Source organism: Opisthorchis viverrini (genome assembly GCF_000715545.1).
Source record: "Opisthorchis viverrini unplaced genomic scaffold opera_v5_96, whole genome shotgun sequence".
Lineage (NCBI taxonomy): Eukaryota > Metazoa > Platyhelminthes > Trematoda > Opisthorchiida > Opisthorchiidae > Opisthorchis > Opisthorchis viverrini.
In genome coordinates, this window is record NW_008751749.1 from 1,208,883 (window position 1) to 1,223,358 (window position 14,476).

The 14,476-nt window shown below is 43.8% G+C and overlaps 2 protein-coding genes across 2 annotated transcripts in view; both read right to left on the reverse strand.

The window, feature by feature from the left end:
• The window catches only part of T265_05139 (hypothetical protein), a gene marked incomplete at both ends in the record, with an annotated part of 34,440 nt that extends 28,830 nt beyond the window's left edge, over positions 1 to 5,610 (reverse strand). The window contains one exon of the mRNA XM_009170063.1: positions 4,959 to 5,610. Coding sequence (XP_009168327.1) covers positions 4,959 to 5,610 — 652 coding nt within the window. The remainder of the gene's footprint in view (positions 1 to 4,958) is intronic.
• A 904-nt stretch (positions 5,611 to 6,514) lies between these two features.
• T265_05140 (hypothetical protein) lies at positions 6,515 to 13,667 on the reverse strand (the record flags this gene model as incomplete). Its single annotated transcript, XM_009170064.1, has 4 exons — positions 6,515 to 6,604; positions 6,687 to 6,767; positions 13,351 to 13,434; positions 13,644 to 13,667. 4 exons carry the CDS (start codon positions 13,665 to 13,667, stop codon positions 6,515 to 6,517), a joined length of 279 nt encoding a protein of 92 aa, XP_009168328.1.
• Positions 13,668 to 14,476: the final 809 nt, after the last annotated feature.

The following is a 14,476-nucleotide window of genomic DNA, read 5'->3' on the forward strand; positions in this document are numbered from 1 at the left end:
GATGAGCCCCAAGAAGGGCGAAACCCGTCGTCGGCTGTCGACCAATTTTCAGCAACCTTATAAGTAGTGCATTACAAAAAATACTTTGTCTCTCATACAATTCAATAGAAATGTTAACAGTTGTTTCCCAGTAGACTTCCAGTTTGGAATTTCACGTGGCGTATACACTGTGGGCTCTGAATTAGCATAATCACCTAGGCTTAATGGTAAAAATTCTGACTGCCAGAGAGGACATCAAGAGTGCACTGAGTAACTCGGAGTGGATTATCCCATGGCTAACGGCTTGGAACCGAGGCGGTAAACATAGTAAGGTCGTTCAACGGGGTAGTAAGTATCAATGGAGTACTTTAATTGTTGTGTAGGTTTATAGAGCCATCCGGATAGACAATCTTGGCCAGTTTCTTTTTCGAGAAGCATCTCACCAGCTGGTCTGAGGTCTAGCCGCGTGAACCAGTACTTACGCCAAACTACGCTAGACCGGAAAATACTTACGTGTACAAACATTGGCTACTTAAGGTAATGTTCACCCTGGACGCTCTGTCAGTAAAATTGGACTTCCATTCTATTCAACTGAATTAATACAATCTAAAAAATAAAAAAACAGACGCATGGCAAAATGTATGTGATCGCTTTGCCCCATGGCAGATGTTTCACTGTTTCTACTGTATAGAGGTAGCTGTATCGTAAACAGCGTCATATACGAGCTGAAATCGTCTCCAAGTCAAAAGCATGCATAGGATGATTTATACCGGAAATAGTGTTCCCTAATAAACCTAAAATTTGCACATCGACTTACTTACGAGTAAAAGGGAAAATATAATAGTAAATAAACCTTACTGCCTTTTTCTCAACTGATGTCTCAACATGCACTGATGAATTTCCCATGGGTGGGAGGCGAGATGGCCCAAGTGGTGAGAGCGTGAATTCATTGACCGGAACGTCCGTGGTTCGAACCCTCTGCCTGCCTCTCGACTTCCTCTGTCTAGGCTTGGGCAACATGGCAGTATCCCATCCCTCGCGTTTCCATCGAGTGGCATGACAGACACCAAAACAACATGGCAGTATCCCATCCCTCGCGTTTCCATCGAGTGGCATGACAGCTAGACACCAAAATGGTGCTACAGCTAAACGATTTTTTTCTTCTATGAGCCGCATGATTGGCGAAAACCACGTCACGACCGCTAACGGGAAACTGGGGTCTATAAAACAGGTCATACATTTGGTCCTTCTCGGGGGTTTACAATTTGGCTATGAAACCAAAACCTGTTTTAGGGTTTAATGAACCATCGCTAGTAAGAACGTAGCGGCTTGCACACTGCTCAAAACCCATCCATTCTGGCCATCTGTCTACCTTGGAGCTACCTATCCCACATTTATACCGATAGATTCAGAGGGGCTATGAGAGTTAACTCTTTGTGACTACAACCTATACATATTATTATGATTGACACCTTGCAACCTGCGTCTTCTTGTTTTATGGTTGGTTGGATGGTGCTCATCAGGTTTGTGGCCATCCGGCATAAAAAAATGAATTTGCTGTCTGATCTCATATAAAAATAGGAGAGTGTTTGGACAGCTCCTCGTTGCAAAAGTGCCAATATGTACGGCGTTTTATCGAAGCTAACGCTTCTGTGACCAATGAACAGTGAATGTTGACCGAATGGTCGACGGATGTGGCCATAAATTGAATTTTCGTACTGCTCTGTGGAGCCGAAATCAGCTAAACAACGGAGAGCTTTTTTCTCCCAAGTTGCAACTCACGACTGCTTAAGCAAGAAGGCAGTTCATACTCGCAGACAACTATTCAGCTATTCAAGCGTATGTAGCATTCGTGAGCCACATTCAGCTGAGACGATCCTCTGATGCTTTGCCAATTATGGCTTGGTCATATTAAAGACCTGAAAATATTTCTCAAGTTTCCAACTTCATTCGACTGGCCGTATGCTCCAGGTGCCCAATTTTAAAACCATTATTTGGTTTCATGTAAATATTTCTAATGTACTACACTTAAGGTTGCTGAGAAGCCGTCAACAGCCCACGACCGGTTTCGTACTTCTTGGGGCTCATCAGATAGGCGCAGTCCCCGGGTTTCCATCAACCTTATGTTCTACTTGAAACCAAATTGCACAAAAGTAGCGATTAGATACACACTTGCAACTTAATTTGGTTTTTCGGGAGACTCATTTGGAACCCAGCTGAATCTCTCTTTTGTGATGATTTAGGCTACTGAAACCTTAGGCGGCCTGGTGCAACACATTCAGTTGCCTGAAAACATCACAAACGAGGGATTCAGCGGGGTTCCGGGTGAGTCTCTCCAAAAACCAAATTAGTTTGCAAATGAGTGTATATTCGCTACTATTTGATTTCATCTAGTGCAGTTGTCTTCTGACGCATAGTCCATCCACGGGAAGCGCTTCTTCTCGAAGAAGACTACATCGCGCTGGTCCTGTGAACCTCGGACTAGAATGATCTCTCGACACAGTTTACCAATTATCAGCCATCTGAGAAGGTCCATATAAGAGGACCATTTTGCATGCTTTGGCCATTCTGTTTGAGAATCTCAGTCACTAGTCGGAAAAACATTGTATGCTTCAAATCAACACATTTGAAGTAATTGTTGCTGAGATCGAAAACAGATCATCCAACAATAATGACGCTAATTAACGCAGTTCATGTTAGCGTAAGTATACGGGGGGAATCTGAGCATCCCTGCTACCTAATAGGTTATGTGTTGTGTAACAAATGCTATCAAATAAGCTAACAAACACTTTGAAAAGCCCAATTATTAATTCAAGTCTAATCTAATCCAAACACTTAGGAACTGTTTGTTTGAATCGGTCAAGCGTAGTCAATTGCTTTGGCGAACGTTGTGGACTGAGTAAATCTGAGTTAATTGATCGATATGACTAAGGACTCACTGGAAGTTGTGTTGCAAAACACATGTTCGCTGATTCGATGGTCGGCAGAGTTCATTGGGCGATTACCTTACCAACTGATGACCTCAGAAATGAAAGCATACTTCCGGATGGTCTGTTTTTCAAATCTACTAGGAGGCGAAAGTGAAGAGGTTATGCTATATTTCGGTAAGATTCTTAGTTGGGTGTAGGATGCGAACATTTTTAAGTGTGGCAGAACCACTAACCCATCGCTAAGCACCACTACGCTCCCCAATAACTCATTGATGATGTCACCTCGATTGGTGATGAAACGTTTGCGATCAAACTGTCCAGTTCAGCGAAAAAACCAACGACTATACATTTAAGTAGTATTGTGGACAGAGTGTTATTTAACCAGGAGGAAATATTTTCCAGAGTGATTGCCTCCTAAAAACTCTCCAGAACCAGATGGGAAAGATTAAACAGCTAACTTAGTATATGCTCTTAGACGTAGTATATGAATGTGGCGTTTGCTGCAATTCGTCAATAAACGGGAAAGGGAGTGGGGTGCAGCAGATCAACGAATGTATTCCTAGATTCATTTGTCGTCCCCTGACTTTCTTCTTGTGCAGCCATATTTAGTGTGCGGCCGAATACCGACCACCTTCTTCGTTTCATGTCCAGCGGGACCATCGGTTGTAAATTGTATGATTCTGATAGAAGGATTCATCAGATATTTCGGAGCGAGGGTGATTAGGTTCCTCGAACAAAGCTCAACACTTCCGGGTAGCACATTCCAACAAAGATCGTGTAAAATATCATCTGAATTCCTCGGAGTGTGATCCACGAATTCCACGTTTTGTTTGAGTAAATGGACCGCTCAGCTGTAGCACCCTTTCGGTGCCAGCTGTCGTGTTCGTTTCATGTCCAGCGGGACCATCGGTTGTAAATTGTATGATTCTGATAGAAGGATTCATCAGATATTTCGGAGCGAGGGTGATTAGGTTCCTCGAACAAAGCTCAACACTTCCGGGTAGCACATTCCAACAAAGATCGTGTAAAATATCATCTGAATTCCTCGGAGTGTGATCCACGAATTCCACGTTTTGTTTGAGTAAATGGACCGCTCAGCTGTAGCACCCTTTCGGTGCCTAGCTGTCGTGCCACACGAAGGAGGCACGAGGGCTGGGATACTGCCAGGTCGCCAAAGTCTAGTCCAGAGGCAGAGGTCGGGTTCGAACCACGGACCTTCCGGTCAGTAAATTAGCGCTCTTACCACTTGGTCCAACTCGCCCCCTGAGTAAATGGCTGTTGATGAAGACTGACATGAAGTGAGAAGTTCATTGTTCCCTTTCCTCCGTAATCCAGGTGGAACTTATTGCTACAGCAGCATTAGTCATAATAAATGTTCGTCAAAACGAATCGTTTTAATGAACAAGATATTTCTGTTTTGGCGGAAAACATTTGATATCACGAGGCTAACAACCCATTCTCAGATCAGTGGAACACAACGTCCCTGTACATCCACCAGCTCTAGTGACATAGACTACATATAGTCCGGTACAAAAACGGGGTTGAAACGAATTGCCGAAAGTCACATACAGAGGCAACTTATCTGTGGCCAGAGGAAGAGTACAGTTCAAAATCTGAAGGTACCATCAAGCTTTTGTGAAATTCTATCTCAGCGGATTTGCGACAAACTTAGCGGAATGAACTGATGACTCTCGTATATCGATGATGTCAGTGTCATGTTCTATACCATCCTGTTTGGGCAAACCGATAAGTTGCAACACACAACAGCACCCAACGTTTTGATTCTCTCAGCTCCATGTCGTTGGGAAGGGTCTGCCCTCAGCATTCACCTGAGTCCAATGCAAACTATTTGTGGCTCTCCCACTAGGTACAAACGGTTCAACAACTACCGACCGACTAACCCGATTCTGATAGAGATGGGGAATCCACAGAATACCTGTTATTGACAAAAGTGTGACCTACACAACGCCTTTCCAACAAATGTGATGGTTGAACTGGTACTCATTTACAAAAAAATAAACTTCCGGTGTTTTAGATTTGGACACTCACCTTCACCCCAGCCTTTGATTCCGAGGTCATCTGATGGACAACCACGAGGAATTGATGTTACGCACAATTCCTTCCTGTGTACGACCAGGGGACAGTGCTGACAGTAGAGATAGTGATGCCCGTGCACAGTGTGCTGGCAAGTTTCACAGGGTAGGCGAAGACGAGAACAAGTTGCTTGCACCAGATCATGACCTCGCGTGTGTTGGACGACAGTGGAGGTAGTGTTCATTAAATTTTCTCCTGTCTCGTTAGGTTGATTGAGCACTGTGGTTGATCGGCTTCCTCGTCGTAGAAGATGGTCGTCCATCTGTTTAGGGGTAGTGTCAAATGAGTTATTCCGTTGATTTGTGCGTGACTTCATTAAATGCTGCACCGAGCTGAAAGACATGTGTTGTCGAAGGGCGCTCATTGGGCGATTTTGGTAATGATCTGGGCTATGGTGATGTAGAAAATAACGTGGAACGTTTTCATTGGTCACTCGCCGTTTAGCCAAATTATTTCGAGAGAAGTTCATGGTGAAAATCAAAGGTGCAGAGCTCAATTGCGGCCAATTTATGGACGACCCCGACCGAGACCAATGTCTCCGGAAGAAGCAAGACCACCCAGAGCTGAGTGTCAAATTCTGACGAGCTGGCTGGTCGCAGTTAAGCATTTTGATCACATGTTTGCTCCACCACCGTCGCTTGGTGATTGGTTGGTTAGAGAGCAAACCACCAATAGGAGCATGTACCGGCTACCTTTTTTGCTGGCAAGCCAAGGTCAACCTGTTGTATGACGAACAATTTCTGACCAATCCTTGCGCTAGAGACCGTCTCAAGCGACCCAGACGAATAACGCTTAAGCATCAGGTGTGAACGATCTGTTCCACCTGGAAATAGCAACACTGCCAAACTTCCTTCGTATTTTCGCATTTGACTGTGCAACTGCGAGAGGTCAATCCGAAACCTCGGCGAAAAATTCCAAACAATGCAGAAGTTACCCATAAGTATCTAGTAGCAAAACAAGCCAGTAATATCATTTCATTACTGCAACCTAGGGAAGGAGAAAGCGAGAATTTTAAAGTAACTGCCATGAATATAGAACTCGGGATAATTTTCGGGTTCGTTTCGAAAACCAACAAGGAGTGACTGAGACCGCACAGATCTTCTGCATCTAATGAATGACCTATTGTTAATTTTAATAAAGGAAACTGCTCACATAATTGCTGAAAACTCTTAGACAACACACGACTGGTTTCTTGCTTCTTGAGGTTCATCAAGTAGGCGCAGTCCTCGAATTTCCGGGAACCTTATGTTCTACTTGACGTATTGTTAAATTCTGACCAGCAGAGTTTTGCCTGCCCAGCTATGATAATACGTGGGTGATATGGTATGTAGTGCATACTGATGGGCAAAGTCCAAGAGCTTCTCGTTCAGAATTTCACAGTGGAACTGGTGTTCCTGCTTGAAACATTTCACCTCACTCTCTGTCCCCGTTCAAAGACGACTACAATGGTCAGAACACTTTACCAGTACATAGGTTGTTTTTCAGGCGGTATGTGGAGTGCCATTTCCTCTTTACCATCTCCTGCCCCTAGCATTAACGGGCCCAACGTCCGCATTTCTCGTGGAGGCCGCGGCAAAGAGATAAACTGCAAAGTCATTACCCTGAATGAATCAGGAACGAAATAACTAAAATGGGTTAATGTACATTCATTCGCAAACTAATTTGCTTTTTCGAGAGACTCACCTGGAACCCAGCTAAATCTCTCGTTTGGGATGTTTTCAGGTAATTGAATGTGCAGCACCAAACGGCCTCATCTTTCAGTCGCTACAATATTCAGTTGTCTGAGAACAGCACAAACGAGAGATTCAGCTGGGTTCCAAGTAAGTCTCCCGGAAAACCAAATTAAGTTGCAAGTGTGTATCTAATCGCTACTTTTGTGCAATTTGGTTTCAAGTAGAACATAAATTTGACGGAAACCCGTGGACTGCGCCTGCCTGATGAGCCTTAAGAAAGGTGAAATCGGTCGTGGGCTGTCGACGGATTTGAGTAACCTTACGAGTAGTACATTAAAATGGGTTAACTCCAAAATAAACACTGTTAGCCTTGATACTACATAGGTCTACCGGATTGCACGACTAAGATGAGGGCAGAAGAGAGATGGGGAACAAACCCATGCAGGTTGAGGAAATTTGCACAGTATGGCGGGTGGGTCGCACGACAACGGAACATGTAACCTGTTGAGCCATTCGACACCACTTCACTTTTTCCTAGGTCTGCATGTGTGATATCATGCAATGTCTTCCACATCTTGTCGGCTTTTCGTTTATCGAACCTTCTTCACTCATCACGTGATTGTTCGTGTTATAGATACTGCGTTTTCATTCTGCACGGATCGACAGGATGTCATTCAAAGACAATTCTGGATTTTCAATGGCTTCTGTGCAGGCGGTGGCAGACTTGCGGTACTTCGGTCTTCGTTTACGTTTCTACAGCTACCCATAGAAAGTGTGTTACGAATGGATTGCTAATTTTATTATTACCGTTATTATCACCAATATCGTGGGTAAAGCCTTCCAAACGGTCGTTTCTATAAACACGTTTCAGTTTAAGGCAAGTTCGTTCGCAATCTAGGGCAAGTGTAGCGGAAACAGTACTTTTTGTACATGAGCACAAAGTGAAGCCGTTCATCGGATGCTCATCTTGCGTTGTTAACGCGCATATTCTTACCGCCCGTCCGCTATCAGTGAAATCTAAGGCCAGGCAATCAAAAAAACCAAACAAACAAATCACGCTTCCTGGTGTCAGCGAACCATTGGCAATCGCACTTATCAGGCATGTAGGGATTTGTTTTGTGCTGGCTTACGGTCCAGTTCAAGCATATCGATGGACAGAATATCGTGAACGATTGAGCTGGCAGTTTGTTTTGATCCGTATGCTCGTCGGTTGTCACAACTAACTAACGCGTGATTGGCTCACAACCAGACAGTATCACTAGACGAATCAAGATCACACAAATCCTCATGCATAGTAAGCTGAATAGATGAGGAAACCAGGTTCATAATGGGATTGGGCTCGCAGCTCTACCACTCCTTGTCATACTGGGCAATCAAAAGGCAGTATAAGTCAGTGAAATAGCAGTGCCGCGGCTTCCAATATGTGGCTATCGCTGAACAAAACCGTAGCAGGTTGAACCGATGTACTTCGATTAACTGTTTCTAGATGAAAAACCCAACTAAATTGAACTGATGGTAGGTGGCAGATCGCGAAATTGGATACCTAGCAATGCAGTAGTGATAAATGCCATTTGACTCATGCATCGTTGTCAACAAGGCAAATGTGAGATCGATTTTGGCCCATTTTACTTCGACTAAGGAGTGTCAGGCAGCTACAAGTTGAACAGAAAAACAAAAACTGGGCGGTATTTTACAAGATTTCTTTTGGGATATTCAAAAATTTGCGTTTCTTCTCGCAAGATTTTATTTCTAAGCGCTCCTTCGGCCAATTTTCGTTTTCCATAAAGTTCTTCATTACGTGGAAGACTCGGGTTCCTTGTCCTGAATATTGCCGCTCATGTGGGGAACAGTGATAGGAGAAACTCAGGTCAGACGTGTATGAACGATTTCAACACTGACCAGCTTTCAACAATACCTGGAAACACACTGATCTTTTTTCACGTGCTGTAAGTAACATCGGGCAGCAAAGCGTTTTTGGTCTGATATTTCGAAAATAAATGTTTTTGATAATTGCTGACAATCGTCTTGCAATTCCAGTGGATTGATTTACACATTTCTTTGGTTTAAATTTTGGGGCAAAATGCAAACCCGTGTCTGTGTAGAAGAGATGTCGCTCGAAATTCCCTGTAACAGTTCAACAGGACCTCCGTATTACCTCTTCGGAGTATGGAATGTAGGATCTAAGATGAAATAATCCAACCAACAGTTGCTAATCGCTACTTATGTTCACTAGCCATTCTGCAATCTGAACTTTACTCAATGGAAACGTACATGACGATCTCGCCTATATATACTCGTCCAGTTGGACCACATCTTACAGTAACACATCGGTGATAGTTCGAAACTTTACACCCAGCAAGAGGGATTGAGGTGCTGTAGTGCGTCATTCGTGCTGACAACATGAACTGGCGAACGCAACAGTGCAAAAATGATTCACCTTCAGTGATGTAAGACCCCTTGCTGGGGGGAGCAGACCGATTATTCACGGAACCGTAAGGTACCTCATCTTCAGTCCCACTTCGGAGGTAACTGAACTAGAGGAAGACCCTGCGACACAAAATCACCTGCTGCATGGCAGCGTTTTCTCGAGTGGAATTTCCTCAAGTTTGTCGGGATAATACGAACAATTCAGTAACCTTGTGAGTAGTGCATCACAAACGAACAAGTCCTAGTTTTCTGGCCGAATGTGTGAGGCCCACCAGTTTCGCTCAGATGGGTAGACTTGTTAAGAATTCTACATGGATGCCATCCTCCTTGCTGTAGGCCTTACTGGTCAATGGGATAGAGAAAAATCAACTGGTGCCACTAAACGAGCTGCCCACTCGCTTTTAACGCAACAGTTTCTGGCAGTGTCGCTGTTGTTCGCCTACGTGTGATCCTTTTGCAAGATCCGTTAAAGCGTCTCAACGCTGGGATATATTTTCCTTTTATTTTTTCTCCTTATCACCTAAAAGGCTGTGGCTCTGAAGCTGCCGAGCAGAGTTTCTGTGCCACTGTTGGCGTAGTTCCACAAACCGCTAGAAGTTCAGACGTTATGGCTGCCGGTGCAATGAACACTCAAGCGGGCTGATACTGAGTCAACCGGTTGTTTGGAAATGGATACTGCGGACTTCTAATAGCGTCTGTAGCAGATGTGTACCCAATATAAGTTGTTTTTTTTGCGGCTTGCACTTTCAGAACGGTAGAGATACTATGACTACATTGCATTTACGGACAAAGCAGCCTCGCAGATTCAGTGATATCAGTTGCCGATAAAAGGATCAGTTGCGGTCTGTCATTTCTGTGGTACTTCTGTTCGCGGTTGGCACATTTCTCAGGCCTGCGCGAAGTAAGAAGACAGTGCATCGTCAACGAGAGTCGCATTTCTGACGATAAGAGCCTAGTTGGGCTACATGTATGTAACGGTTACTTGGAGTGTGAATGCACTCTCAGAATAGTTTGTGTAGGGGATTCTTTAGGCAACCGTACGCGTATAGTCCCAGTGGACTTCCGCATGATTTCACTCAATAGTGGCGGCGAAATATCCAAAACGCTCTTCAAAATGATTCTCACAGTAAACTTGGTAACCACAGCAGTATTAGCGTGCTCCGGTTGTAACAGGGCTTTGAAAGTCATCAACATTTCGTCTTTCTTGAAGGGAGTGAGAGACAGCTTGACTCATAAGTAGGATTTAAGACGCATAGAGGGGCATCTAGCAGAACGACTGGCGGTAAAATGGCGCCATATGTACAGACGATTCAGAGTCTCGGTGTTTATTGACCTCATGGTTGCTGTTGACTTTGTTCGTCGATCGATTTTTCTAACCAAGCTTATTTGATGGGTGGAGTTGGAGAACCTGAACTAGTTCTTATGTTCCCACATTTCTGGCGTGTGTCAGTTTGTGGCGAGCTCTTTGGAAGCTTTCTTATAAAAAATGAGGTAGCGAAAGGGCATCGATTCCCTCCATTGTTGTCCACCATTGACATCGATGAGATAACAAGAGGAAAACCTCAGGGTCTTTCAAGTTTTGGTGGTCTGTTTATTGCAACTAAGAAATAACTTGCTCTGGAGTATGCATGCGAAATCTTTTAAAACAGAGCGGAAGTACAAGGGATGTTAATTAAATTAAACACCACCAAAAAAGCCGTCGGAAAAAAACCACTCACGTCTGAGTTATGCAATCATGCTTTAGAATATGTGATCTCTGCACGTGGTCCTTAAGTCTTTCATTAAGGGTTTCGCATAGCTCTGAAGGTAGTTTGCCTTATGAAACCAAAGGCGTGAATCAATTCACTCATTTATGCCGCGTGTGACGTCGAAAATACCTGTCATTAGGTTTGAAGTAATACAAACTCAGCGAAATACACTCATTTGCAAACAAATTTGGTTTTGCATGTGACTCTGGAAATATTTATGGTGTACAAACAGAACTTCTGAACACACTACCATGGGAACCCTACTGAACTTGAAGTGGCGTTGTTATCAAACACTGCGGCATGTAGACCGGTTTCATGGATATCTATTCTCACCGCATGCTGTGTATATATCAACGTGCTTCCTTGTTGTCGGTTACCCGTATATGCGGAACTCATTAGCTCTGGTTCAAGAAACGGGTCAACAGTTCTTGCTTTGCCAAAAACCACCGACAGCGTAAGAAGGGCATCTGAAAAGATCATAATCCTCCGATAACCTAAGCCATTTTGCAAGACAGCCTCAGTGTTTGCGAGACAGGAGGTGCACTGGTGGCGGTCTATGCAATATGCGACTTCCAGCCACCTTTGAAAATGATGGTCAAAACGTAAACACTCTGATTTGCCTTTGGAACTGTTCAAGGTGACGTGATTTAATCCACGAATTTTCCACAACAGAAGCAATGATAATCTGTTCAGATATACAGTAATCATGCCTACCTCACTGGTGCCTCATACGTGGAACTGTAACAGTATAGGTGTGTATATCGAGGAGTGAATCGTAAGTTTGCTCGAGGTATGTTCGCAAAGCTGTCAGCTCCTTAATCAAATACTACAAAAAAATAAAACTGGTGAAATTCTTAGCAAATATACACTCATTTGCAGACTAATTTGGTTTTTCGAGAGACTCACGTCACAAACGAGAGATTCAGCTGCGTTCCAGGTGAATCTCTCGGAAAACCAAATTAATTTGCAAATGAGTGTATATTCGCCAATTTCGGGCAATTTGGTTTTAAGTAAAACATAAGGTTGACGGAAACCTGTGGACTGCGCCTACCTGATGAGCCCCAAAACGGGCGAAACCGGTCGTGGGCTGTCGAGGGCTTTTCAGCAACCTTATGTGTAGTACATTACAAAGACATTTTTGTTCACATCACTCCGGTGTGCACAGTCTTCGTCCAACCTGTCACAACTGCCCATACCAATCACTGGGTATGTGTTTCGCTCTTATTAGAGCTCATCAGCGACGCCCTTGGTCAGCCGGTCGTGGGCTGTCGAGGGCTTTTCAGCAACCTTATGTGTAGTACATTACAAAGACATTTTTGTTCACATCACTCCGGTGTGCACAGTCTTCGTCCAACCTGTCACAACTGCCCATACCAATCACTGGGTATGTGTTTCGCTCTTATTAGAGCTCATCAGCGACGCCAATCCTTGGTCAGACTGGGTTTTGTACCTTGGATATTTAACATGCAAGGCGTGTCAGATACATGTTGTTAGAATAATTACACCAGGACCGGAAGAGAATTCTTCAGACTAGAGTGAGTTGGACGTGAATCATGCCAGTGAACATTTCGTTTTAGGCTCGCTTAGGGAGCTACCATTTTGTGGCCTCGATCACCATTGAACAATGTGGGATATATTCAAATTGTTGGTGAGAAACTGGAATTTATTCGAATGCCCCTAAACGGTCTTTAAGTCCGTGGAGACGAGTTCTTGTCTAGTTACTGACAGTATTCGCACCCAAAAACTATCGTGTAAAACAGTCAGGCCGTTTAGACAATCCCCTATAACAATACAACTGAAATGAAAAGCTTAGAGTTCATTAGCAAATTAATTTAATCTTCACGGGATACCCAAATGAAACTCTTGTTTATGATATTCTTGAACAGAATGTGCTGCGCAAAGGCTGCCTCATGTTTCAGTTGGTACGATATTCGAGATATTGCAGTGTATTTTCATGAAGGAAACTACTCACTCGGTTGCTGAAAAACCTTCGAAGGGTGTATCCGGTCGTGGGCTGTCGAAGAGTTTTCAGCAACTTTGTGCGTACTTCCCTTTATGAAAAAGGTTAGGTTATTCTGCTTTGCAGACACCTCTAATATTTCTTTCATGGTCTGTCGTTCTCATGCCCGAACTCAGCTCTGCCAGATAAGCCCCTTTACTGAATGTAGAAGGCGCTGCACTGGAACTTAATTAAAATCGAATGCCAGATCAATGCTTCCGGCATCCAGTTCAAATCAAACGGGGATAGAGAGAGAACCAATCGTAGAACAAGGGTGTGGACACCAACTGCACAAAAATTTCGGCAACTAATTGCACGTAGTCCAGCATCATCACAAGATGTTTGCCTGAATGAAAAGACCCGATAAGTCAACATGGCTAACCGCACAGTGTTTCGAGGCCTAATTTGAGACCGAGCAAGTCGCTCCAGCCAGAAGTACTCGTCTACCAAGACGTCGTAATTATGGGATTCCAGCGTCCCTGATTGGGAGGTGAGTTCACCTGTAATGCATAATCATCTTTCAAAGCAAAGGCACAGCCAAAAATGCACACACAGGTATTGGTTCGTTCAGACCTTTCCTCCACCTTCGAATAAAAAGAAAAAGGAGTATTTTGCAATGCTCTACACATATGGTTGCTAGAAATCCGTCGACCGGTTTCGCCCGTTTTGGGGCTCATCAGGTAGGCGCAGTCCCCGGGTTTCCATCAACCTTATGTTCTACTTGAAGCAGGATTGTACGAAATTAGCGAAATACACTCATTTGCAAGGTTATTTGGTTTTGCCGGGGACTCACCTGGAACCCAGCTGAATCTCTCATTTGTGATGTCTCGAGGCACCCGACTGTGCTGCAGCAGACCGCCTCATGTTTCGGTCACTACGATATTCGGGATATCGTGGCCTGGTGTAGCACATTCAGTTGCCCAGAAATATCAAAACCGAGAGATTCAGCTATGTTCCAGGTGAGTCTCTCGCAAAACCAAATTAGTTTGCAACTGAGTGTATTTCGCTAAAAAGGGGCATTGTGTGAGCGGGAATGAATTGTATACTATTGTGCAACAGGGTGAGTGATCTTCAGCGTGCTGAACTACATGAAATTTTCAAATTTAAGCTACTGTTAAGAAGTAAACATTTCAAGACCTCTGAAATCACTTGACATTTATTTCGAATAATTCGGGTGAATTTCCAAGAAACCTTGAAAGCACCGATCAACGAAGACCTGCCAGTTTGAAGTTGTCCTTTTTCCGAAAATTTATCTGGGTATTCGAAGATACGGAGGAAGACCCTGCTAGACGTTTTGGTCACCTGATTCTCCAAAAAACTTTCTTGTAGGCATTTCACAAGTTCATTTTCAACAATGCATCATAGTCGTAAATATCGTACCCAATATTTTCACACGAACACCGATACATCTTCCCCTAAAGGGAGCATGAATTCGAATCAATACTTTGCAGATGATCTTCATAAACAAAGAATTACAAACAACCGTTGTTCCCGCCCAAAAAGCGTTTCACTTTTTGTTGTTATGGCTTCCGAACTTGACTGGATTGGTCAACATGTCAGCCTGGCAGCAAGACAAATTGTCAACAAAGCGGCATGGTTAGCTATCCTGTTGCTTTCCACTGCGGA